Source organism: Prionailurus bengalensis, chromosome B1, assembly GCF_016509475.1.
Source record: "Prionailurus bengalensis isolate Pbe53 chromosome B1, Fcat_Pben_1.1_paternal_pri, whole genome shotgun sequence".
In the NCBI taxonomy this organism is placed as follows: Eukaryota; Metazoa; Chordata; class Mammalia; order Carnivora; family Felidae; genus Prionailurus; species Prionailurus bengalensis.
The window spans coordinates 48,994,046-49,020,056 of NC_057344.1; the positions used below are offsets into that span (position 1 = coordinate 48,994,046).

General features: G+C 52.5%; 1 protein-coding gene across 1 annotated transcript in view; it reads left to right on the forward strand.

The window, feature by feature from the left end:
- The first annotated feature begins 382 nt into the window (after positions 1–382).
- LOC122473886 (L-gulonolactone oxidase) overlaps positions 383–26,011 on the forward strand; it is a 35,242-nt gene continuing 9,613 nt past the window's right edge. Inside the window, exons 1-7 of the mRNA XM_043564721.1 lie at positions 383–734; positions 1,662–1,763; positions 4,555–4,680; positions 6,599–6,693; positions 10,984–11,074; positions 14,621–14,806; positions 25,571–25,678. Of these exons, the coding sequence (XP_043420656.1) occupies positions 732–734; positions 1,662–1,763; positions 4,555–4,680; positions 6,599–6,693; positions 10,984–11,074; positions 14,621–14,806; positions 25,571–25,678 (711 nt within the window). The 5' untranslated portion in view covers positions 383–731. The remainder of the gene's footprint in view (positions 735–1,661; positions 1,764–4,554; positions 4,681–6,598; positions 6,694–10,983; positions 11,075–14,620; positions 14,807–25,570; positions 25,679–26,011) is intronic.

Consider the following 26,011-nt stretch of genomic DNA (forward strand, 5'->3'; position numbering starts at 1 on the left):
GAGGTTCCCAGAGGTTAACAGGCAGAGCCTGGAGGAGGAACCCATAAAGCCTGGGAAAGGCCTCGCTGGAAGAGTGCCTGAGCGGAGGGTCCCTCGTCTCCCTTCCCCACCCGGTGCTACAGCCACCAGCCTCCCGTCCTGTCTCTATAGCGATGAGGGGATCGGTGTATTCATCCCCCAAGTCGGACAGATGAGCTAACACAGATCCTGACTGCACCTGCCCTGGGGTGCCACGTGTGTCCTCCTCCAAGGGGACACCAAGGCAGCCCCTGCATGAAGACCCCCACAGACCCTCCACGTCACAGCCTCTGCTGACCTATGGAATTAAGGATCCCGTTTGGAAGCTGTAGGGTCCTTTGGGTCCAGAATGCCCAGAGCTGGGGTCAGAGCTCAAGCAGCGTCCAGGGACAGAACAGCTGCCTTTTAAACTCCTCTCTTCCACCTCACTGCCTGAGAAGGGCCCCCGGGGCAGGGGGCAGGGGGCAGGGGGCAGGGCCTGCGCTGCTATCTGGCTATCTGTCCGGGTGGAGCTTGTCGCAACACTGTTTACCCACCTTTGCCGCCCGAAGCCCCTCGGTATGCAGTAGATACAGAGTCAGCCCTGTGCTGGGAGGCCGCTGTGCTTTCTGCTCCGGACCGTCGCCCCACCTCGCCTCTGCACACAGCTGCCCCGTGCTCTGTTCCCGGAGGGAGCCTCAGTCTGCCAAGGCCACCGACCCACCGCCGCAGCCATGGTAGGATCGCACGGCACAGCCCGTCAGCCCAGCAGGGCTGCGTTCAGGCTGGGCCCACGGGCCAGACGTGGGAGGACAGAATTAGGTCAAGTCTAGGGCCTGGGGGAGGCCATGGGGACCCTCTTGCATTGGACTTGAGGCTCTAGGGGCGGCACTGGGGTCTTGGGGAAAGCATGGAAGAGACGGAGGCCTGGGTCGGACTCTAGTGTCTTCATTTGATTGCTGTGTGTGTTTGGGGGAAGTTACCTCACCTCTCTGGGCTTCAGTTTCTGCTCCTGAAAATGGGAGTAGTATTACCGATTTTGTGGCATTATTGTAAGGTGTAAATAAGGTACCACGTGTACGGATCTTGTACAGTGCTCCGGACACAGCTCATATCCAGCACGTGGGAGTCTTACCCCCAGAGCTCCCTGCTTTGGTTTAGAGGCCAGAAAGGCTCCAGTGGAGTCCCCCAGACTTGGCCCTTCTTGGTGGGAGAAGCCTCATAGGAGAGCTGAAGGCCAGCTCCAAGTCCTTCTTGGGCCACCAGGCCCACTCGCACAACCCCTTCCCCAGTGTCCCTGCTGGACCGGAGTACGCCTTCTGCTGGGTCCCTCAGAGAGGTGCCCGGGACGGAGTGGGGGGGAGGGGCAGGGGCCCTGAGTCCTGCTTTTTCGGGCTCCACCCCCAGCCCCATCGTTTCTGCTAAGAATGGACAGCGTCCTCTGTGTGCTCTGCCCACGTGGCCATGAGGGGTCAAGGGAGAGAACAAACAGGAAGTCTCGCAGCTTCAGAGCTTCCGACGTCCGTTTAATCTTCCCACCGGCCCCTGGCTCAGCGCCCCGGCCCCGCCCCGGCCTCCCATCCTGCATTGGCGGGAGCCCGGGACGGCCGTCGGGCAGCGCGCGGCCACATGTCTGTGATGACCCAGCTCTTTTCCTGTCGCAGGTCCATGGGTACAAAGGAGTCAAGTTCCAAAACTGGGCGAGGACCTACGGCTGTTGCCCAGAAATGTACTACCAGCCCACGTCCGTGGAGGAGGTCAGAGAGGTGAGTGTCCCTGCCCCAGACAGGAAGCTGGGATGCCCTGCCCCCACCCCCAACCCCACCCCCACCTCAGAGCTGCCGGCCAGGAGACAGCTCCATGAAGCCTGAAAATTTCCGGGCTCCTGGCCCCCACTCGTCTGCTACAGCTCCACATTACACCTTCCCGTGCCACCAATGGCTGCCAGCATTTCATTTCCAGCTCAGATCTCTTCTCTGTCCGCAGACTCGCATGTGACTTCTCTCGTTGTGTGTCTCAAGGTCATCACAGGCTTACGTGCCCCAGACTACATTTCCAGTGCTTTGAGTCTCTTGTGTTGTTGATTCCACCCTCTTCTACCCCTGTCTCTGCATGGGACGCCTGGGAAGCCAGGAAGTGGGTCACTGTCTTTTCTTTACCCTTATCCGCAGTCAGCAAGTCTTGCCCCAGAAGCTTCCAGAACCAATCCCCTTCTCTTCAGCACCATTGCTAATCTCCATGCCCACTCCGCCATCCCTTCCTCACTCACCATGACCTGTGGCGGCCATGGCCCCGGTCTCCCTGCCTCAATTCTCATGTCCTTTGAATGCACTTTCCACCTCAGCAGAAGTAATTTTCTTAAAATGTAAGTTGGACTGGGCTACTCTCTGCTTAAATCCCTTCACAGGCTCACTGTTTAATGTTTATTTATTTACTTTTGAGAGAGAGGGAGAACACAAGTGGGGGAGGGGCAGAGAGAAAGGGACACAGAATCCAAAGCAGACTTCAGGCTCTGAGCTGTCAGTCCAGGGCCTGAAGCAGGGCTTGAACCCATGAACCCTGAGCTCATGATCTGAGCCGAAGCTGGATGCTTAACCAACTGAGCCACCCAGGAGCCCCCACAGGCTCTCTATTATTTGTGGAGTAAAAGCCTAACTTGACTCCCCAAGGCCACACATCACCTGGCCTTGGTTCATTCTTTGTTCATAAGACAAACTGAACTTTTTCCTACCCCAGGGCCTTTGCACTTGCTGTTCCCACTGCCAGAATGCCTATCCCTTCACTTTTCACATGACTAACACCTTTTCCTCCTTGAGGGCTCAAGGTAAACTTCAGCTCCTCAGTGGATTCCCAGACCACCTCACCTATCCCCAGCGGTCTCTGTCTCAGCTCCTTGTTTCTTTCCTTCATTGCATATTCCTAACTTGGAATTACTTTGTCTACTTGAACATGTTCATGCTTCTGGCTCTCCTTCTCATAAGGATGTACGACCATGCTTGGCTTGTTTCCCATTGTATCCTCAGCACCTGGCACTGTCCCTGGCCACAGAAAGCACTTGAATCACTGTTGAATGAATGAATGAATGAATGGACAAGACCCAAACCGTAGAGACCCTTAAAGGCTTGCACCTCAGTCAAGCATGCATGCAACTAGCTCCAGAGGATACAGGTGCCGCTCCACCAGCGCCAGTAGGGTACCGAGGAGGGAGGAGTTCACTCTGCGTGTGCATGTGTGCGAGTGTGTGCACGGGCGTGTGTGTGGGAGCGCACTCAGAGAACAGCAGTCTGGACGATACAGTCCCCGTGAAGTGACCCTAAGTCAGAACGCTGTGCTGCATATCTATTCTCTCTTCAATTCCATGCTCTCCTGAGACATGGTGATTATTATCTCCATTTCACAGATGGATAGACTGAGGCTACCAGAGGTTTTGTCTTTTCCCATATTAATAAACATCAGAGCCAGGAGTCCCACAGGGATTGTCTGATTCAAAGCCTCCAGCTTCTCACGCAGGGGAAGAGCACTGAGCAAGAGAAAGTGAGGAGCATGCCCGGGGAGCCATCAGAAGCGGCAGAGACGGGGACCCAAGTGCCTGGAGGGGATGAGTGGGCGGAGGGCAGAAAAGGAAGGCTGGGAAGGCAGGATTAGAGGACCTTGAATGCCTAGGCAACTGGCTTTCCTCTGAGCTGAGGGAAATGTTGGAGGTATGCTGATATGGCCATAAATCAAGGCCGTTCTAAGCTGTGCTGGCCCACACAACTGTGAATTCCTAACAGGCTGAGGCCGCTGCAGGCTGACATTTCCCCGGAGGGCTAGTAGGGTCAGGTGAAAATAAAAATTGGCGGTGTGGCCAAGGGGGCTCACAGAAGATGGTGTTAAACAGATTTCTTTACTGTAGAGCCTGTAGTCTTAAACACGCCATGTACACGGTGGGTGGAGAAAGGAGCTAGGGAGGACAGAACCCTTCCCAGTCTCACTTGCTCATGGAACCCCTTGTGGTACACGCTGTGAGTAAGGCCAGTGTTCCGGGTAGCAGATGTGAGGTTTTGGAGCAGGGATGTGAGGGTAAAAGGGAATGGATTCATGTAAGTGATACCATGCATTTGTTAATTAATTTATTCATTCCGTGATCACTAGAGACGAGGGCTGGGCCCGGGAGAGACACACTTACAAAGTCAAAGGAAGCCACTTTCACCCCAGCAGCCTTCATTCCAGCCTGGGAGGCCGCTGAGCCCGTGTAGGCCAAGATGAGGAGCTGGGACCTTACTCTGAAGGCACTGGGGCGCCCTCAGAAGGCTTCGTGCTGGCAAAGGGTGTGATCGGGTGTGCCCACCGAGGAGCTCCCAGCCGCAGCAGGGAAGGGGCATGGGAGTCCCACCTTAGCATGACTCCGCTCTGCGTGCCGCTCACTTCCTGGCTCTTCACCCTGGCTCTCTTTCCCGGACTGGACCGCACAGCGGCCTCCAGCCAGGCAGGGGCCTTGGCAGCCTGGGCGGCCCACCCCCCTGCAGGCCCTGCCAGGTCTCTGGCCCCCGGCTGACTCCAGCATTGCCTCGGCAGGTGCTGGCCCTGGCCAGGCAGCAGAACAAGCGGGTGAAGGTGGTGGGAGGTGGCCACTCACCTTCGGACATCGCCTGCACCGATGGCTTCATGATCCACATGGGCAAGATGAACCGGGTTCTGCAGGTACTCAGAGCCCTCGGCTTCCCCCAGCCTCAGCCTCCCTCCCAGACCTTGGGCGGAAACTCCTTAGCCTCTGCCCCCAGGCCCGATCCCCTCCCTGCCCCCGAGTCCAAAGTGACACCCCAATTTCTGACCTGCCCACCATGACCCCCTCCCCGGAGCCCTCCCTGGGCTTGCTCAGGCTTCTTGGCAGCTGTATGCGCCTCCTTGTGGCCACAGAGAGAATGTTCGTCTCCTTCCTCCTGCCAGTGCCTCCTCTCTGCTTCTCTAGAACAAAAATGGCAAATCAGATCCCCAAAGGTGGACTCACAGTCCCAGATCGGAAGGATTTACATCTAGCTAGTTTTACACATGGGGAAACAAGATCAGGGAGAGCAAGTGACTTGCCTAGGGTTACACAGCCAATCAGTAGCAGAGCTGGGCACAAACTCGGGGGTCTGACACCAGCGCTGTGGTGGGATGCTGTCCATGCATTTCGGCCAGCACTTGTCAGGCACCTGTCAGGAAGTAGAAGCCAGACAGGTACCCTGCACATCAGCAGGACTCCTCTTCTCTCCTGACAGGGCCGGCTCCCCTGAGCTGTAGTTTTTGCGAAATAACCTCCTCCCCCTGCCGCCCCCCAGCCCTGCTGGCCTAAGTTCTAGGTTTCTCTCTATTATTTATTTCTTTGCTCAGGCTGACAGTCTCCACCCCATAGAAAATGTTCTGGTCAAGATGTCAGTCATGGCAGTAATGAACTCTGATTGCTAATTAGTGAGGATTGGGCTCCAACAATTGATTTTGCCCAGCTCTGTGCTCAGGGTTAGTCGAATGAGCTTGGGATTTGGAGTCCCACAGATGTAAATTCTCCTCTCAGTGCCGCCGATGCTTGCGTGACCTTGGGTGAGCAACTTAAAGTCCCTGAACTTCAGTCTCCTCCCTGGGAAAGCAGAGTCTGCTCCCACTTCCCTGGGCTGCCAGGGGTCTTCTAGAACCCTTCCTGTGCGTGGCAGGGAACTTCTGTCCCCTTCCAGTCCTCAGTCTTTGCCTAAGACCTCCCCGGTGAGAATAACTGGAGAATTGGGACTCCATCTGGTAGAACCAAGCCCTTGTAGGAATAGGCCCTCCTTAGTTGGTGATTATGCACGACCATCCAGGAATCCTACCTTCTGGTCCAGGTGGGGCGGGGTTTGGAGTAAGTGGAGTTATGGCAGTGACCTTGAGTGAACTCCTTCTTTTCCCTGCTCTTTATTTCCTCCCCTGTGGGAAGAAGGGGTTACACAGAATACACTAGTCCCCCCCATTATCTGTGGTTTCTTTTTCCACAGTTTCAGAGGTCAACCACCCTCTGAAAGCAGATGATCTGCCTTTTGACATATTATCAGAAGGCCAACAGTCACCTAATCCTAGGTCACAATTCCTAAACCCTTTATCTCACTTAATCTCATCATCACGTAGGCATTGTATCATCTCACATCCTTACAAGACAAAAAAGGCTGAGGACAGTACAAGAAGATACTTTAAGAGAGACAGAAGCCACATTCACGTAACTTTTATTAAATATATTATCATAATTGTTCTATTTTATCTTTAGTTATTGTTGTTACTCTCTTACTGTGCATAATTTATAAATTGAACTTTATTATAGGTAAACATATGGGGAAAATATGGTACATGTAAAGTTCAGTGTTAGATGTGGCTTCAGTCATCCACTGGGGGTCTTGGAATGCATTATCCCCTGTAGATAAGGGGGGATGACTGTATTCCCACAGCCCCAGCACTCCAGGGCTCTGCCCACACCCCCTTCAGCTGCCTGCAGCAAGAGGTCAGCTTGAGCTGACCACAGGCTGGGACAGACATGCTCATATTCACGGGAATATGGTTGCTGGGTGAGGGTTGGGCGATAGCCTGGCTCATCCCAGCCTGTGCTGGTCTCTTGCAGGTGGACACAGAGAAGAAGCAGGTGACTGTGGAGGCCGGCATTCTCCTGTCTGACCTGCACCCACAGCTGGGCAAGCATGGCCTGGCCTTGTCCAAGTAAGAACGGCTCTTCCATTCCTGGGGGGCCAACACTGCCCACCACCCCTTGCCCTGGCCTTGGCCGGACACTCAAGGATCTGGCAGGAGAGACAGAAACACTTCCCAGGGTGCATCCTCTTCCTCTGGACCTCTGTTCCTCCCCCAGGGGGTATCTGTCTTCTCATCCCCCGTGAGTTCAGGGACTCATGTGAGAATAGAAAGAAACAAGCCAGAGATGGGCCAAGCATTAAGCAACAGTCTCAACAGTCTTGTAAAGGGGCAGGAAAACCATGGATTAAAATTTTTTTTGGCGGGGGGGGGGGGAGGGGAGAGTAAAAAAGGTGAATTTATTAAAGCATGGGGCCAGGATGTGTGGGCAGAAAGAGCTGCTTTTTTTTTTTTTAAGTTTATTTATTTATTTTGAGAGAAAGACAGCACGAGCGGGGAAGGGGCAGTGAGAAAGGGAGAGAGAGAGAATCCTAAGCAGTCTCCACACTGTCAGCGTAGAGCTCCATGTAGGACTCGAACTGATAAACCATGAGATCATGACCTGAGCCCAAACCAAGAGTCGATGCTTAACTGACTGAGGCACCCAGGTGCCCCTGGATTAAATTTTTCTTAAAACTTGCAACGAACAACAGTATGGACCCAGACAGAAAAATGTGCAAAATAAGTGTGGAGGAATAGGAGGGCATGCTGACTTCCTGGGACACCTCCCTGTGGCTGCACTCCTCTCTCCATCCGGACGAGGAGTCGGCGATGGCTCAGGTTTAAGATCAGGGGCTTTCCATTGAAACAGGTGGCAAACAAAGGCAAAGGATTGAATGTCTAAGTGTAGAACTTCAACCATTGGAAAAAGGTGACTGTATTTTGGATATCGGGGTAGCACTTTCTTTGCAACTGGAAACTGCACGCATGGAAGTCTGTGGTTTGTCTTGCGGGGGGTGGGGTCCGTTTGCCTTAGCTCTCTTATCACAGGCCCTGAGGCATCGCTACACCTCTTTTACTCCGGAAACCATCCTGTTCCTGCTTCTCCAAAGATCATGGCAACTCAAACATTTATGGAGCGTCTAGCATGTGCAGGTCTTGCTCAGGCCCTGAAGAGGCAAAGATGAACAAAACCCAGATCCCACTTGCAAGGAGCTGCTGGCGAGGGGCACACAGACACACAAAGTGTTAAGCATAATGCAGGGCAGATAGGTGCAATGTCAGAGAGGTGTTTGGGACACTTCAGGGCTCTCAGGGGGCCCTGGGTTCAGGCTCGGCAGGCAGAGGACGCTGTGAGGGATGGGAATCAGCAAGCTTGTAGGAGGGGCCCCTGGACTGAGTCCTAAACGATGATCAGGAAGAAACCAGAAAGAAAGAGGAGAGAAGGGAGTCAGGCAGAGGGAACGTTGTGAGCAGGAGCGGGAGGGGCGCCTGGGTGGCTCAGCCGGTTAAGGGTCTGACTCTTGATTTCGGCTCAGGTCATGATCTCACAGTCTGTGAGTTCAAGGCCCACATCGGGCTCTGCGCTGACAATGCAGAGCCTGCTTGGAATTCTCTCTCTCTCTCCCTCTCTCTCTGCCCCTCCCCTGCTCTCTCTGTCTCTCTCTCTCTCTCAAAATAAATAAAGTTAAAAAAAAAAGAAAGAAAGAAAACAGGTAGCACTTAAAGAGAGAGAAGTCCAAAAGGGGGAGAGAGTGGGGGGCATGCAGGGACCTATGAGCAGATGGTGGGACAGAATCTGTGACAAGGACCACAGGAAGAGACATGGTCTATCAAGTACGGGCTTTAGCTTCTGGACTCTGAAGCATCTCTGCGCCCTGCTTATAATATGTCCCTGTCCTCCCTGGGGACCCAGTCCTCCTCCAGTACTGCCCGCATGGGCCCTTCTGCCACTCAGGAGTCAGGATGTCCTATCCTGCGTGCCTCAGGGGAGCCTAGGTCGACAGCTGTAAGGGTGCTGTGGGAACTTCAGGAGTGTCTGTGGCCGGGGGGTGAAGGGAAGCCCCACATTATCAGGCTGCACTCTGGGTGCTCGACAGATGAGGAATATAACCCTTTTACAGATGAAGAAACCGGGGTCTGAGGCAAAGTGGCTTACATAGCCGGAAGGCTCTGGAATGTTCCACTGTGTGGTGAACCAGAGGAGGCAGGACAGCAGCAAGGTGGAGACCCCAGCTCTAGAAGCAGGTGGCCTGGGTGCACATCTTGCTTCAAGTTCCTTGACCCGTCTGGGCCTCAGTGTTCTCATCTAGAAAATGGGTCTTAAAGCCGGGTGCTCAGAGGACTGGATGAGTGAAAGATGCCCCACATAAGGAGCTCACTAAATGTCAGTTCTTGTTCACCTGGCTTTGTCATCTGGCTCCACAGATTCTGGAGGTGACCTTTCCCCTTGGCTTGTTATCTCTAGCCCCTCAGAGGTCAGAGTCTAATCCTTCCTTCCTTGACCCTTCTCCCTGAGGGCCTCACTTTTATCCAGTTTATTTCTTTTAACACAGGGGTCACGAGCCTGTTTCCGAACTGCTTTTTTGTCCGGTAAAGTTCATGGGGAGGAGAAGACACATTGCAATTCGATTAACCACCCCCCTGCTGGGCATTGTTCTCAGTTTTTCACTGGTCTACCTAATGCTGTGATGAACATCTTTGAGCTATGCCTTTCCACACGTTGGAAGATGTCCCTAGGGCAGGATTCTATGGTCCTCTTTAAGATTCTGGTATTTTCAGAAGTAACCCAACTAAACTAATGTGGACAAAGAGACAAGACTAGACACATAGGTGGTGGAAGCGGGTGGGTACGGGTAGGCTGGAAAGGGTTTTTTTGTGGGGTTTTTTTTGTTGTTGTTTTTTTTTTGTCCTCTTCCTGTTCTGCCAGGACAGCCCCCAGGTCTCATCCACAGGAAGGTCTGAGACTAGACTTTCTAATCATTAACAGCAGGTGTCCTCCAGCGTCTTTGGGAGGCGGGGCCCAGCCTGCCTCAGGGGCCCCAGGCCTGTGCTGAGAGCCAGGGCGTGTCAAATCCTCAGTCTTCCATTTTGTGTCTGCGAGAGGGTGGGCACATTGCTTTACCTTGCAGAGCCCAGGTCTTCAGTATAAACTGAGGGGGGTTGGGCTATTGTGAAGATATATCTTGCAGCATACAACGCACCCATCGCCTGGGCACCCAGGGGGCCCTCAGTAAACATCAGTTGCCTTCTCCTTTAAGCTAGGGCTGGGATGTCTCAGAGAACATCCTAAGAAGTAAGAGTTTTGAACTCCTGAGCCACTCTTTTTCCTTCACTCCGAGATCTGGGCACATCTTTCTAATTCCTGCCCCCAGAGCACAGGTCTCCAGAGCGGTCCTGCTCCCCTTCAGGACCCTGGTTCTTCCTGTGCATGCACAGTTCTGGTATTATTCCTTCCAAGGCCCAGAAGTCTGGGCTGAGAGATGTGGGTTTATCATGGGGGCACCGAGGAGCCCCTGACTCTTTTCTTTCTTTCTTTGTTTCTTTGTTTTCTCTTTCTTTGTTTCTTTCTTTCGGACCGCGAGATCATGACCTGAGCTGAAGTCGGACACTCAACCGACTGAGCCACCCGGGTGCCCCGTCTTTCTTTCTTTTTTTAATGTTTATTTATTGTTGAAAGAGAGAGATAGAGAGCGAGCAGGGGAGGGGCAGAGAGAGAAGGAGACAGAATCCCAGGCAGGTTCTGCACTGTCAGCACAGAGCCCAAAGTGGGGCTCGAACTCATGACCTGAGCTAAAATCAAGAGTCCGGAGGCTTTAACTGACTGAGCCACCCAGACGCCCCCCCCATCCCCCCACCACTGACAGTTTCTGAGCCTGGAGGTGATACAGTCTCCTCCCCCTCCTTTCCTGACAGCTCAGAGCTGCTCACACCTTCCTGGGACAGCTGTGTGAGCTGTTTGAACCAGCTCACTCCCTCAGGGACTTCGCAGGCCTTGACAGTCTGGGTCTAGAGAGGTGTTAGCAGGTGCATTTGGGCCTTTGGTTGGTGAGGATCTTGTTGGCAGATGGGGACAGAGGAAGGGGATGTTCTATGCTGCGGAAACCCCAGAGCCAGGCAGGCAGAGCTGAGTGAGCCACGCCCCTACCAGTTTCTCTAATAGGTCACTGTGATGAGAAAACTGAGGCTCAGAGAAGAGAAAGGCCAACAAGTCAGACAAGCTAAGTCATGGTACATTCGGAGCAAGAACCCAGGCAAGAGATGCATCTATTCTTCTGCTCTGAGGAGCCTCGAACTGCAACCCAGTGGAGGGGGTGGGAATTGTCTCAGGGGAGCCTGACTGGTCCCTTGTGTCCCTTTTGCCCCTCCTGTTGAGCCCAGCCTGGGAGCTGTGTCAGACGTGACTGCAGGGGGCGTCATTGGGTCTGGAACGCACAACACAGGGATCAAACATGGCATCCTACCCACCCTGGTGAGTCCCCTGCTTCTCTGCTCCACTGACTGCCGGGGGACGGGGGTGGGGGTGGGGGGTGGGGGGGTGGGGGGGAGGTGGGGGATGGGATGGGGCCTCTTCACCGAAGCTCCTGGGAAATCAGGGTCTTCGTGGGCAGTGTTGGCTCTGCTCCTTGTAAGCCTCAGAGCCACCCCAGCTCTCCCCCTCTGACAGATTTGGCAGGTGCCCTCCAGCCACATTATCTCCTCTAAATCTCATTCATCCCCCACAGACACAAGTGATGAAAGAGGCACAATGCATGTTGAGGCACCCCTGCCTATCAGGAGCCTCCTGGCCACCCTATGGAAAAGGGCAAGCAGGGCAAGAGGTTCCATCCCCCCTGAAAGGTCTGAGCCAGGAGCCAGACAGGGCAAGAGGTCTTTCCAGGTTAGCAAGTCAGGAGGGGCCGGGACAGGGACCAAGGCCACCTGGGGTGGGATCCAGCACATGTGGGCCTGGATCTGTACCTGACCTTCACTGAAAAGCAGGGTTAAAAAAAAAAAAAAAGTTTTATTTGTTTTATTTGTTTTTGAGAAAGACAGAGACAGAGTGCGAGCAGGGGAGGGGCAGAGAGAGAGGGAGTCACAGAATCTGAAGCAGGCTCCAGCCTCTCAGCTGTCAGCACAGAGCCCAATGCAGGGCTCGAACTCACAGACCTCGAGATCATGACCTGAGCCCAAGTCGGATTCTTAACCGACAGAACCACCCAGTCTCCCCTGAAAAGCAGTGTTTAAACTTTACAAGAATCTGGTTTGGGGAACTGGTTATGAATACAGATTGTCGACTCAGGTCTGCGTTCAAAACCTGCCTCCAGTATGTGCTCGGTATGTGCAGGGAGGCAAGCTCTTTGCTCCTCTGGACATCCCTGTTTTCATCTGTAATCTGGAGAGAATAATCCTTAACCCAGGAGGAGGATATGAGATAGCAGAAGTTAAATACATGGCCGAGCCAAGGACAGTTCGTGATTTGTGTCAGAAGCCGCCGTTTGGAGGACAAACTTTTTTAACTTTCAGTATTTAGAGGGACTTCCTAAGTGTAAGGTGTAGAGGGACTTCCTTACACCTGCAAGGGCTCATCCGCCCCAAGGACCATGGGGCCTCTGGCCACTGGAGCATTATGGCTAAACACTGGGGCTTGGATTTTGTATCCCAGTTTACCACTACTGTCTGTGTGACCTGGGTGAAGTCTCTGTCTCAGGCTACCTCAGTTTGCTCACCTGGAAAATGGGGATGGTCACAACAGCAATGCATCTGGGGTGCTTAGCAGAGGGTACACAGTTAGTGCTCAATAAATGTCAGTGGTGGGTTTTGCCTGTAGGACGGGGCTCTTTCTGGAGCTCACCCTCTGTGCTATAAAAGAAATTTCAGCATGGCTGGGGGTTGGACCACACAGATCGCTTAAGTCAGCTGGCCAGGTGTATGGCTCTCTCCTGTACGACATGCTGAGGTAGACGGACACCCCAGCAAGCACTGTCTGAACGTGACTTCTGGGAGCTGGGTCCCCTGTGCTCCAGTCTCGGAGCAGCTCTGAGATCAGAAGAAAACAGTCCAAAGCAATTTCTAAGAGATTCACTTTGCTTTGTGTTTGTTTTCTCCAACACCGCGAGGGAAACCTAGTTCATGCTTTTCCTTAAAACATCACTTGGCTTTCCCATCACCATTGTGCACTGGTTCTGGTTGCTTTTTTCCTTCTCTGCTCCCTCTTTCTACCACAAGAGCCCCAGAGACTCCCCAGGCAGGATAGGGGCATCCAGAGGGAAGGGCGTGAGCCAGGGAAGGGGAAACACTGAGCGCCCATTGGTAATCATGCTGCTCTCTTCCCATCGGTAAGAGCTGCTGCAGCAAAGTGTGCTGGGTTTTGTGGGACTCGATTCCCAGGTGCTTGGAGCCTTCCGTGGACATGCCATGACCTCCCCCCTGAAAGCTGGGCTCCGTGCCCAGGAGAGCCCAGTGGTAAGGGGGCCTGACAGGCAGCACAACAGCCAACCCCCCGCCCCAGATTAGGCCACAGTCGTGGTCTGCTATTCAGGGCTGATGGCAGTTTCTAAAAAATGGTCAGCACAGTATGGAATAATTCTTAATGGCCACAAATCAAGATGCGCGTGAGATTTACTGGCTCCTTCTCTTGGGAAGCTCAGCTGAGCAGGACCGGCCCCAGGAAGAGCAGTGGGAGAATGCTGCTGTTTTCTTTTATGCATTATGCCGATGGCAGGGGTCGGGGGAGGGGAGTGACATCTTTAATGTCCACTGTATACCAGACGCTCGGCTGGAAACTTCACACACTGTCTCTGAGATAGTTACTGCCCTCATTTTACAGGTAAGGAAACAGCGGTTGAATCACACGCCCAGGGTCACACAGCTGGTAAAGCGGTGCCTGCCTTTGTTTGATGCTGGACCCTGCTGAGGGGTTTCACTAGCCAGTTGTCATTTACGGCTCTGGGTCTTAGACAAAATCTGGTTTTTATAGAAATCATTCTGACGTCCTCACGCCTACCGATGGCCATCGCGCCCCATTTCTGCCAATTTCTCCCCTCTGGCCACGGTCTCTGCTAATTAGAATTAGTTCGGCTTTCTCTGTTCTCTCACCCCGAGCCACACATGTCGAAAGCAATTTCCACTCAAATTAGCAGGTAGCACAGTGTGGAGAAGTACTTACACAGCAGTGAAAGAGGGTTCCTTTGGAAATGGGGCCAAGGGTGAGAGACTGGAGTTAATCATCCGTTTCTTGCTGAGTATCCCACCCTTTGCAGAAACTGACGTTTCTGACTGTGGCCAAGAATCTAGTTCCTGAGGTGAGTGGGTCCCCGAAAGAGAGGATGAACTCTCAGCTTGGCTGAGATGGTGCCCAAGAGGAGCAACAGTCAGAGAGAGGCTGCAAGGGCCCCTGGCCCCTGGGCTGTGCTGGGACAGCAGGGACAGCCCTAGCCCAGATGCACACATATCCTCCCTTTGCAAGGCACCTTTCTTTTAATGGCTCTTAACATCTTCTTCTTCTTCTTCTTTTTAATGTTTATTTTGAGAGAGAGAGAGTGAGCAGGGGAGGGGCAGAGAGAGGAAGACAGAGAATCCCAAGCAGGCTCCGCACTGTCATCACAGAGCCCAAAGCGAGGCTCGAACTCATGAAATGCGGGCTGAAAGCAAGAGTCCGGCACTTAACCGACTGAGGCACCCAGGTGCCCTGCGAGGCACCGTTAACCAGCACCTCACGGCTCACTGGGGCCCTGTCTCACCTTTGATGTCCTCTGCACAGAGGGGAGCCTTGCTGCATCCCCACAGCAAACAGGCAAGGCAGTGGTGAGTTCCCGTGGAGTCTCATGGAATGGATGCCCCTCCCTGCTGAGGGCCGATGCTGCCCAGACCTAGCCTTCCTTTCCCCAGTCCCCTGTGGCCAGGTGGCATTAGCCTTCAGGGGATAGGTGATACCTGGCCTCACTTCCAAGGACAAACAGGGAAGGGAGGGCCTCACCCGAAGTCTCCAGGAAATACCCACCCAGATTCTGAAGTGTGACTCTTCTCCCACTGCCAGGTGGTGGCGCTGACCCTGCTGACGGCTGATGGGACCATTCTTGAATGCTCCGAGTCCAGCAACGCGGAGGTGTTCCAGGCCGCACGGGTGCACCTGGGCTGCCTGGGAGTCGTCCTCACCATCACCCTGCAGTGTGTGCCTCAGTTCCACTTGCAGGAGATCTCCTTCCCCTCAACCCTGGACGAGGTACTGCTTTCTTGTTTGCCACCGCTCAACCTCAGGAAATAAATAGAGGATGCGGACAGGTGGGCCGTGTTCCAGTGATGACCCCCTGTGGCTCTGCAGGCCCCCTGAATGGGGGAGTGGGCTGACCTTGCCAGCTCTTCCTTGGCCCAAGGATACTGTGGCCAGAACCCTTTCTGAGCAGATCCGTGAAGCTCAGAGGAACTGCAAGGGGGTGACAGAGGTATGGGCGAGAAAGGAGGTTAGAGAATTGCCACAGGAGATAGGGTGCTGACTGCCCCTGGGAAGGCATTGACTCTCAAATACACTGAGCCATGAAATGTGCCCAGGATTCCCTTTATAATGGCTTCTTCACAGCAAAGTGGGTGGGCTAACTTTCAGTCTGGCTGGGTGCCTAAGGTCACATGCAGGGGATGTGGATCTAGATGATGGAGGGCAGAAAGAATGGCTTCTGATTGATAGCAATGTTTTATAAATGCATGAAAAGCATGCTTGGTTGGCTAGCTGGATGTCTGGATTGGACGGATGCATGGATGGATGGATGCATGGATGGGTGGAAGGATGGATGGATGAATGGATGGATGGACAGATGGATGGATGGACAGATGGATGGATGGATGGATGGATGGATGGATGGACAGGTGTATGAATGGATAGATGGATGGATGGATGGATGGATGGATGGATGGATGAATGGATGGATTGACAGGTGCATGGATGGATGAATGCATGGATGGATGGGTGGACGGATGCATGGACAGGTGCATGGATGGATAGATGGTGGATGCATGGATGGATGGATGCATGGATGGATGGATGCATGGATGGGTGGAAGGATGGATGGATGAACGGATGGATGGACAGATGGATGGACGGACAGATGGATGGATGGACAGGTGTATGGATGGATAGATGGACGGACGGATGGATGGATGGATGGAAGGATGCATGGATGGACGGATGCATGGATGGACGGATGCATGGATGGATGGATGGATGGATGGATGGATGGATTGACAGGTGCATGGATGGATGAATGCATGGATGGATGGGTAGACAGATGCATGGACAGGTGCATGGATGGATGGATGGTGGATGCATGGATGGATGGATGCATGGATGAATGGATAGCATGCAGCAGTCCTGAAATGCCTGTGGGCAGGATCTATGCCTGGTAGTCACTAAAGGACTCAAATCTACAGGTCCGAGTTCCTTGGTCTTTGAGTTCCTCCATGGTCACCTTATCATTTGATATGAGTAGACCCTCTGTACAGATGGAACAGTCAGTGATGTAGGCACTACTGATCCAACATGGTTAAGGTGGGATTTGTGATCAAATTGACCTGGCCTTGAGCGTTGGCTTTGCCACTTCTAAGCTGCGACCTTAGCCAGCCATGTAACCTTGTTAAGCCCTGGTTTCTTCTTCCAAAAAGAGAGTTAATAATATCTACCTTAAAGTATTGAATCTGATGATTAAATCAGATAACACATGTAAAATGTCTAGTTCAGTATTAAAATATTCCCCCCACGGCACCTAGTCAATGATAAAAGGGAAACATTGCTCTCTAGAACCAAAATGTCTAATGCATGAAGACCAGGAAAAGGCCTTAAATCCAGAAGGCCCCCTACTCAGAGGCATGGTGTTTGGTGGAAATTTATCCCCAGAACTCCTGGTTGGTGAGAAAGTGCTTCCATGGCTCTAAGGGGGTATAGCATGGACCCCTGGAGTACCAATACTGAGCCTAATGGGACAAAATTGGCAAGTGAACTGCATGAAGCCTTGGCCCAAGAAAGTAGGGCTAGTTCTGGACAAAGACATTTCATGGAGTTGTGTGGCAGGGACAAGTTATGGCTAAGCCAGGGAGCCCCACAAGAGTCTGGCCTGCCCACACAACTCTGCCTGGAACCAGCCCAGACTCTGAGCTCTTTGGGGCCATCTTGGCCTGCCTCAAACAGCTACAATCTCTCCCAGACCAGTGCTAAACGGCAGATCTAGACCTGTTGTTCACTCCAAGTAGGGTTTGAGAGTGTTCTATGTTCTGGTCAGTGCCAGGCATGTTGGTTGAGGCCTGCTGTGGGGTCGGCAGTTGAGACCCGTATGACTCTAGGGCTAACTCCTAAGGCCATGGAATAACAGTCTGAGTACCCACTGCACTCTCATCTTCTCGGCCTTTCCCTTCTGTACCTCTTAGTGGGGTGACCACTCCATCCTGGTCCTGCAGCAGGATGTGGCAGGGATCCCCACGGAGATACAGCTCAGGCATTCTCCGGCTGCAGCTGGGCAGGCCGGGTAGCCCTTTCTTCTCCTCAGCAGACTCTGAGACAGCCTGCTTCTTCTCCCCTTGGCAGCTCCCACCTTCTGTCCTCTGTACCCCTCAAGGTTCTCTTGCCCCTAGACTGGCTGAGAAGAGAAAACAGAGCCCCCAACTTCCCTCATCCCTACTGCTTCTGAACCAAGCATTCCAGCCTCCTCAGTTAAAGTGTTTTTAACAGACAGAGAATTATAGAAATGCACGCAGGGGTAGGTTACAAAGAGAGACCATTTTGGTCTCCACTCTGAGGTTAACCATATATGCTGACATGGCTAATGAAGCTTGGAGCTGGGGCTCCAGGAGTGACAGACTAGGCAGCCTGCTCCAGGGCTTGAAACTGAAGACATTAGCCAGGACAGATGGCCTGGCCAGGAGCTAAAGAAATAGTTCAGAACAACCATCAAGTCCAAAGGGAACCTGGCAGAGAGATGTTTGACCAGAGTCAGTACTGTGAGGGAGATTCAGAAGAGAATGATGTAGAGTAGGCGTAGCCTGGAGAGGTACCCAAGGGACTGAAATACAGGGCCAAGTCCACTTTTTTAGGGCACAAATTCAAGCGATATTTAAAGTTTATTTATCTATTTTGAAAGAGAGAGAGAGAGAGTAGGGGAGAGGGGCAGAGAAAGAGGGAGAGAGAGAATCCCAAGCAGGCTCCACACTGTTAGCATGGAGCCCGACGCAGGGTTCAGTCCCACCAACCATGAGCTCATGACCTGGGCCAAAATCAAGAGTAGGGTGCTTAACTGACTGATCCACCCAGGTGCCCCTCAAGCGATGTTTGAGATGAGGGACCAATAGGACTTGGCAGCTGAGCGCAGAGTGGTGGAGTGGGAGGCAGGAGGCAGAAATGGTGGCCCTACCACCGGGGTGGAGAGTCCAGGAGGCACAGCAGGTGTGGGGAACAAGATGACGAGTTTGGGGTGGGAACTCGAGTTTGAGGTGCCTCAGGTGGAGGTGTTGGAGGGCAGCTGGCTTTGCAGGTTTGGCACTCAGGCGGGAGGCGGAGGCTGGAGATACAGATTGAGGGGTTGTATTTTGCTAGGGCTGCAGTAACAAATAGCACAGACTGGATCAAGAGGTCTACAGGGTTGGTTCCTTGTGGGGACTCTCGCCTTGGATTATAGACGGCTGTCTTCTTCCCGTGTCTCCTGTCTGTGCATATCTGTGTCTTAATCTCTTCTTCTAAGGACACTGGTCATATTGGATCAGGGCTCACCCAATGACCTCATTTAACCTTAATTACCTCTTTAACGTCCCTGTCTCCAAATGTCGTCACATTCTGAGGTCCCGGGGGTTAGGACTTCAGTATGTGAATGTGAATGGGTACAATTCAGCCCAAAGTGAGGGTCATCAGTCCCCTAAGTGATTGGTCACAGGGTGGCAAGGTCACCCAGAGAGAGTGGGCTTGGGTGAGAAGGGAGTGGATGGAGAAGATGGAAAGGGTGCCAAGAAGGAGACCGAGGAGGATGGGTTAGAGAGGGCTACAGAGGCAAAGGATACTGGGTGTCCAGGATGGAGCGGTCAACAAGGTTCAATGCCATGGGGAATCAGAGTGTTGACTCGTCTGGTCATCGGAAGGCTATAGCTGACCTTGGTGAGAATGGTTCAGTGGAGCATGAGGCAGCTTAAGGGACAGGTGAGCATCACCAACGAGGAGGGGAGATGGACAGGACAGAGCACTTTCAAGCAGAAAGGGGCTGTAATGTGCTTTATTGTTGAATCTATTCTCCTGCCTCTCATGTAGGGCAGAACTTGTTAAGCTGAAGGTTTTGACCCAGAGATAAAGAGATTGCTTCTTTTTTGCCAGTAAGGTTGCCCCCCAGGTTCCTACCAGGATAGTGTGGCTGAGTGGATGGATGGTCTCCTAAGACCTGGTCTGTCCTCTTTCGGCTCTTCCTTTGACCCGGCTGAGATTGACTGAGACTGATTATGGCCAAGTCCTGGTTCCAGCGGAGGCTGATCTCAGGCCATCCTCCCCCTACACACTCACACAGGCATGTGCGTGCACACACACACTCTGGCTGGCCTCTGTGTCTGTCCAGAGCTCAAGGGTTTTTTTTGCCTCCAACTTATCTCAACATGGAGACTTCTAACTTGGATGCAACATCCTTGAAAATTCCAGGTGACTCTAGCCAATGCGCCACATTCTTCTCAAAGCTTGCAACCTTTTTTTTCTTTAATGTTCATTTATTTATTTTGAGAGGAAGGGAGTGAGGGAGAGAGAGAGAGAGAGAGAGAGCATAGCAGGGGCAGAGACAGAGGGAGAGAGAGAATCCCAAGCAGACTCTGCACTGTCAGCTCAGAACCTGATGCAGGGCTGGATCCCATGAACCGTGAGATTATGATCTGAGCCGAAATCAAGAGTCAGATGCTCAACCAACTGAGCCACCTAGGCGTCCCCTCAACTTCTTTGATTTTGAAAGGCTGTGATGACACATGAAGGTAGCAATTGCAGTTTCCTCCCCTAAAAGACAAAGTAGACACACACACACACACACACACACACACACACACACACACACACAATTACACAGCAATAAACACTCAACAAGATGTAATGAAAAGGCTCCAGGGAGGGAGGCAGGGCCTCCAAGGCTGGCTGTGCTGCTACCCTGTGTGAGCTTGAGCAAATCCCTCCCATTTAGGGGGAGCCATTTTCTTTATTTTTTAAAAGTAGGGTCAAAGTCGGTGGCCCCCGAGGTCTTCTTCAGCTCTGACATTCGGGAAGTGAGTGCAGAGCTTGGACACAAAGCTGTCCCACCTCCTCGCCACACTCTGGAGGCAGAGGGTCACCTCTGGCATCATCCATGAGGAGAGGCATGAGCCCTGTGGGAACACCCCCACTGCTCCGACATAGACCCCAGCTCACCCCGAGAGGGCTCACGGAGCAGGACGCTGTGAGTCAGCAAGCGCTCTGTGGATCCCTCCCTTTCGGCTCCCCGAGAGGCCCAGCAGCTTCTGTCACCCCCTGCCGACAGCCTTCGCCACAGTTGCAGGCCATAAACAAGGACAGAGGGTCGGTGGCATTTGCAGCCCTGTGATTTATTCCAAAGGGTGTGGGCAATAAACGGCCTCCTCTGCCATTTGCTTTTGCTCTCTCCACGCAAAGTAGCCTTTAAAGGGCACCTTCGAGAGGCTGTGAATACTGAGGAGGAAAAGCTAAGAGGATGTGCAAATCCACAACACGGGCCTGCTGCCTTGCTCCCCTCGAAGGAAACAAGCCCATGGAGGAGGAGGAAGGATCAGAAACTCATCATTAGATCAACTTCTCCCCACTCTTGCTTGGCCTGGGATCTAATCTAAAGCTAAAAGGATTTAGATTAAGCTTTTAATCTAAAAGGATTCCTGGACTCTAAAAGGAACAATAATTGGATGTAGCCTTCAGGAGGCATGACGATTTTGACAACCATTAGGAAGACAGCGCACCCTCCTGATCCTGCATCAGGGTACCTGCTCCTGGCTTCTTACCATTTGGGTTCATAGGAAGTTGCCCCACCTCCCCTGGGGGTGCAAACCGTGCTGCCCTGAGTGTTTGCGTCTACATCGGGCCTGCACACAGCTCCCCAGCATCGTGTCCTCTCTGGGCATGAGCTTTTCCCTGATGGCCACGCCCTCCAGGTTGGCCGATCCCGGGCTCCCGAGGAGCATTCGAGAAGTGAGAGTTAGGAAGCCAGGACGAAGGAGGCCAATTGCTTCTTGCACATAAAGTTAGGTGTGAAAAGCTAGCGGGGCCATCATTTTTCCTTCCCTTACATTTCTTTCCTTTCCTTTTCTCCTCTTTCCTTTCCTATATCCTGCCTTCTGTGTGGAACGTGTTTATGAAATCCCCATCATGGGCCTTCCAGCCCTGAACTTGGGAACAGAACCCAAGTGGACCCATCACGAGGGGTGCAGTGTAGAAGCTGGAACATATCTCCCAAGTCAGACCACCAGGTTTGAAGCCTGGTTTCTTCACTGGCCTTCTATGAGTTTGGACAAATCTCCTCACTCCCCTGAGCTTGGATTCCTTGAGTGTGTGGTGAGGATAAGAGCTTGACTGGCCCCATGGGATTGTTGCCAGGACTCAAGGCAACACAGCAGGTGAACCCTCTGCCCTTGCTTTCTTAATGGCCTTAGTGAGAGGAACCCTCACTGGCTTTATTTCTAGAGAATGCTACCTCCTGACACCTGCTCTGTGAGTAGATCCCAGAATCTGAGTCACTGCTTGACTTTCCAGGTGACAGGTGCTGGTTACTCTGTTTTGCTCATGACCATTTGCCACCGTCTCTTGAAACGGTCCCCCTCCCTTTTGCTACTCGATGATTAGCATTCTGGAGGGCAGGGATTTTATCTGAGGCCTCCGGCTCCCCAGCATCCACAGAACACATGGGAGTGCTCAATACAAGGTTACTCAAGGTCGGTTGATCGACAATGTATTAAAAATCCACCTTTTTCTGGTATTTTCACCAACTCCTCCCACCTGTGCTGTGCGGTGGTCTGTCAAGTCTGTGCTTCCCATTACTGATTCTCTTAAATACATCGCCGCATGATTTCTGAAGGCTGTTCAAAGCCGCATGAGGGGAAGGGGGTCATTCCCGGACCCCAGGGAGAGTTGGAATCAGTGTTTCTAGAACTGGAATCCAGTTCTAGAACTGAATCCAGTTTCTAGAACTGGAAAGAAGTCTTGTCCAGTTTTGTGGTGCCTAGAAAAATGCCACCCTCACAGCTTTTCTGACAAAGTCTCAGCATTTCTGACTCTTGCAGCTGGGTCGGCATGGAATCACAACCGGTTAGAAGGCATGAAGATTTTAGAAATTATTGTCAACCTTTTGCCCTTTATGTCACCCAAACCATAATGAGATGTGATGAGTGCAGCTGGCTGTTGCCTCAGCCCTCCTGCAGTGCCCCAGGAAGCAGTATTGGTCCCAGTGTGTTACCATCTTTGTCAGCAGCTTCCAGATGCCGACCACTGTCTGGGGTGGCCGTCAGCTGATGCCAGGTAATCCCCGGCTATCACACTGGAAGCCCTCTGCTCACAAGCCTGAGAGCCAGTTCCCAGGAGCCAACTCAGCAGTGCCACAAGGACTAAATCTGGAGGGACAGAACCTGCCAGAAGCCTTCATGCTAGTAATGTGTCAAGGAAGAGACTCCTCTGGGACCCAAAGGTCTATGATGGTGCTCCCAGGAGACACAAGTCATATCAAGGATCCTAGGAACAGTCCTCCTCCAGTTAGGGTGGTTTGTGGGTGCTGAAGGAGAGAGTTTAATCCACAGTGGGGTGGGGCCCAAGGTTGTTCCACCATCCAGCGACCAACCTGGTGCTAAGTTAGGGGTAATTGAGAGTCCAGAGCTCAATTGTGCATAGTTCATGCCTCTAGAAGCTTATAATTTTGTGTGTGTGGTGGGGGCGGGGGGGGGGGGGGGGGCGGGGCACATGCCTTGTTTCTTTACTGTGGGAGGAAAAGAATGACCAGTGTCAGGACAGAGGCACAAAATGTAATGGGGTGACTCTCGTGACTCTCATCACTCCATTCTAGGTAGAAGAAGGCTGGACATAAACCTCTTAGAGCTGAGAAGGGCGCCATTACATTTGCTGCTGGATTCTGGGCAATAGAGTGGGATGGCCCAGGATGCTAAACGTAAGGAGATGGGGGTTTTCTCCTTTCCAGTGTCCCAGCCCCACCCTCCAGGCCAAGTCACCAGGCTGTATTCCTGGCTCTCCCAGGGGAATGTCAGCTCTGCCCAGAGGCTTCCCACAGGAGAGTCCTGTGGACCATGGGTCCATTGCCCTGTCAGGATGGAAGTGATAGTGACAGGGGCTCTGGAGTTTCTTCCTCAACCTTTCCTGAGCCTCCAGCATGGCACGAAAGGCCTTTCTCTTAAAATAAGGAATGATAGTGTCCTCCGGCATTCTCTGTACAAGGCATTGTGCCAGCAGCTCTAAGGCAAGGGGTTGGGAAACTAGAGCCTGCAGGCAGACTCTGGCTCACTGCCTGTTTTTGTAAATAAAGTTTTATTAGCACACAGCCACTCTCATTGCTAATGTATTGTCTATGGCTGCTTTCATGCTACCGTGACAGAGTTAAATAGTTGCAACAGAGACCATATGGCCCCAAAAGTCTAAAATATTTATTGCCTGGTTCTTCACAAAAAAATTTTGCTGATCTCTGTGCTGGCAGGGACCAAAGATGGACAAGATAGTCCCTGACCTATAAGAGACTATTGACCAATTTCAGAGATGGATGCTTCAAGAGCTGCAGTGTCATTATGGGATGGATGCAATATAATTAGAAGCCACTTAGAAGGGGAGGAGATGGATTTATGAGGAGCATTTAAGTTACATCCATCTCAGTTCGGATAAGTCACTTTTCAGGTGCTCAATGGCCACTTGTGGACAGGGGCTGTCGTATCGGACAGTGTTTGTGGACGGAGGTCCCGGATGCTGAACTAAGTGGTGTGAGCTTTATTCTTTAGGCAGTAGAGAGCTGCTGGGGATTTCTGAGCTGTGTTTTGCATATGCTCTGTAGAAGTTGTCTGGAGAGATGAGAAAGGGGGCATATTATGAGGTGAATGCAGGAGTACGGGTGACGGGTAAGAAGGGTGTGGACTATCTCACAGCAGCAGCAGTGGATCTCAGGAGAAGACTGGGGAGGCATTTGCAGAAATACAACAGGGTGACCAACAGATTGGGGTGGAGTGGGAGAGGGGGAGGATGACAGGCAGATCACTGGAATGCAACAATCATCCACCCGTCTCCATATCCCCGGCTACACCATGCCCTGGTGAGCTGGTCAGGGGGCCTCCCGACAGTCGTGGCAGAGACCCAGAATTCCAAAGTTCTGCTGCTCTCAGACACCCCGCATGTAAGTTCTAGAGGGGCTCATCTCAGTGCTTCGTGTTGGCTTCACCTTCCTTCCTGGCCAGACGGTGGAAATGGCCATTTTCCCTCGAGCGTACCAACCTCTTTGGACACTGTCTTGACCCGTGATTGGATCCGGCCATTTTTCTTTGCTGGGTGCCCAATTCCCCATAGTGCATTTGGTCAGTAAGCTGCTGTGTTATTGTTGTTTTTCCTCCGTCTTTCGTGCTCCCTCCCTCACATGTTGAGTTTACAGTGCTTTCAAACCCCTGATTTCCCCTGCTCCTCACAACAACCCTGGAAGGAAGGAAGGAAGGAAGGAAGGAAGGAAGGAAGGAAGGGTATTACTGTCTTCATTCTACAGATGGAGAGATGCTACCCAGAGGCCTCAAAGGGCTTTCTGGAATTAACAGCTAGGGACTTCGGGGGGATAGGACAGGAACACTAGATGTGTGTTTGCTAGCGTTGGTCAAATCCAGAACCAAAACTGTTCTTCGGTCACATGCCACATGGCAGTCACTGTCCTGGGAGCTTTGATGTAGATTATCTATTTCATTGCACCAGTGCCCACATGTTATCTACGGGAAGACCAAAGCTCAGGTACATGGCTCCTCCTAGGTCGTGCAGCTTGGTAAGCTGCAGACCAGGACTCGAACCTGGAACTCACCCCAAGACCAGTGGTGCTTTTCCCCAACTACCAGCTTCCCATCAAATACCAAATCTGTCTACCCTTTGGCTCAGAAATTGTCCTGTATCCACTTGATAGGTTTTAGGGAGACATGATTTGCTCCGTGATCTCATCTTTAGGATTGCAATAATGAGCCATATTAGAGCAAGATTCTCCTGTTCATTTCTTTTTTTTTTAATGTTTTTATTTATTTTTGAGACAGAGAGACACAGAGCATGAGCAGGGGAGGGGCAGAGACAGAGGGAGACACAGAATCCGAAGCAGGCTCCAGGCTCTGAGCTGTCAGCACAGGGCCCGACGCGGAGCTCGAGCTCATGGACTGTGAGATCGTGACCTGAGCTGAAGTCGGACGCTCAACCGACTGAGCCACCCAGGCGCCCCTCTCCTGTTCATTTCTTTAAAGACCTGTGATGTATTAGGCAGTATGGAGATAAAGGACGATGATGGTGACAGTGAATGACAATGGAAGGGTAATAATAGCAGCAGCAGCAGCAACAGCTTACGCCTATGCGGTGCCTACCATGTTCGTGACACCATCGTGAGCACTTTCTAGGTATTAGCGCATTTTATCTTCATACCAGTCCAGACAGGGGTACTATTATTAGTCCTCTTTTACAGATGAGGAAACTGAGGCACAGAGGTGTCAGGTACCTTGCCCAAACTCATACCGCTAGGAATTGTTCAAGCTGGGACAAATAAGAAACCATCTCTATCCTCTAAGCTGCTGGGGGAAGTCACCATGCAAAAGGACCACTGATGTCCAGCCTATTACAAGCCACATTCCATGCCATTTGACGACGCTAGGACAATTTTAAGTATTTTCTCTTGCTGGGGAGAAACTGAGGCACCCGCGGGCCCTGACTTCCAGTACTTTCCCGCCATCAGCCTGGACCCACGCCGTCTTTCCCTTTGCCTTCTGCCGAGGTCAGGTTCTCGACAACCTGGACAGCCACCTGAAGAAATCCGAATACTTCCGCTTCCTCTGGTTCCCGCACAGCGAGAACGTCAGCGTCATCTACCAGGACCACACCAACAAGGTAGCGACAGCATCAGTTCCGTCCTCACACACAGCCTGTAGTCCCCAGGGTGGCGGACCTTTGTCCTTGTCCCGGGTGGTCAGTGAGGTGTGAGAGGGAAAACGAAGGTGGGCATCACTGAGTGTGAGGACAGAAGCAGGCGAGGCAGCAGGGTGGAAGGAGGAAGGAGAGTTGGCCCAGTAAGGGTCTAATGTGACCACAGGTAGGGATGTGCGGGAGTGAGGTCAGGGGACAGCCTAGATGCGGGAGAGGGGAGCAGAGGTGTGGGGAGGCCAGGATAGGATAAGGTAGAGTACCAGGCAGCTGGGCTATCCCTCGGTCCACCTCCACCTT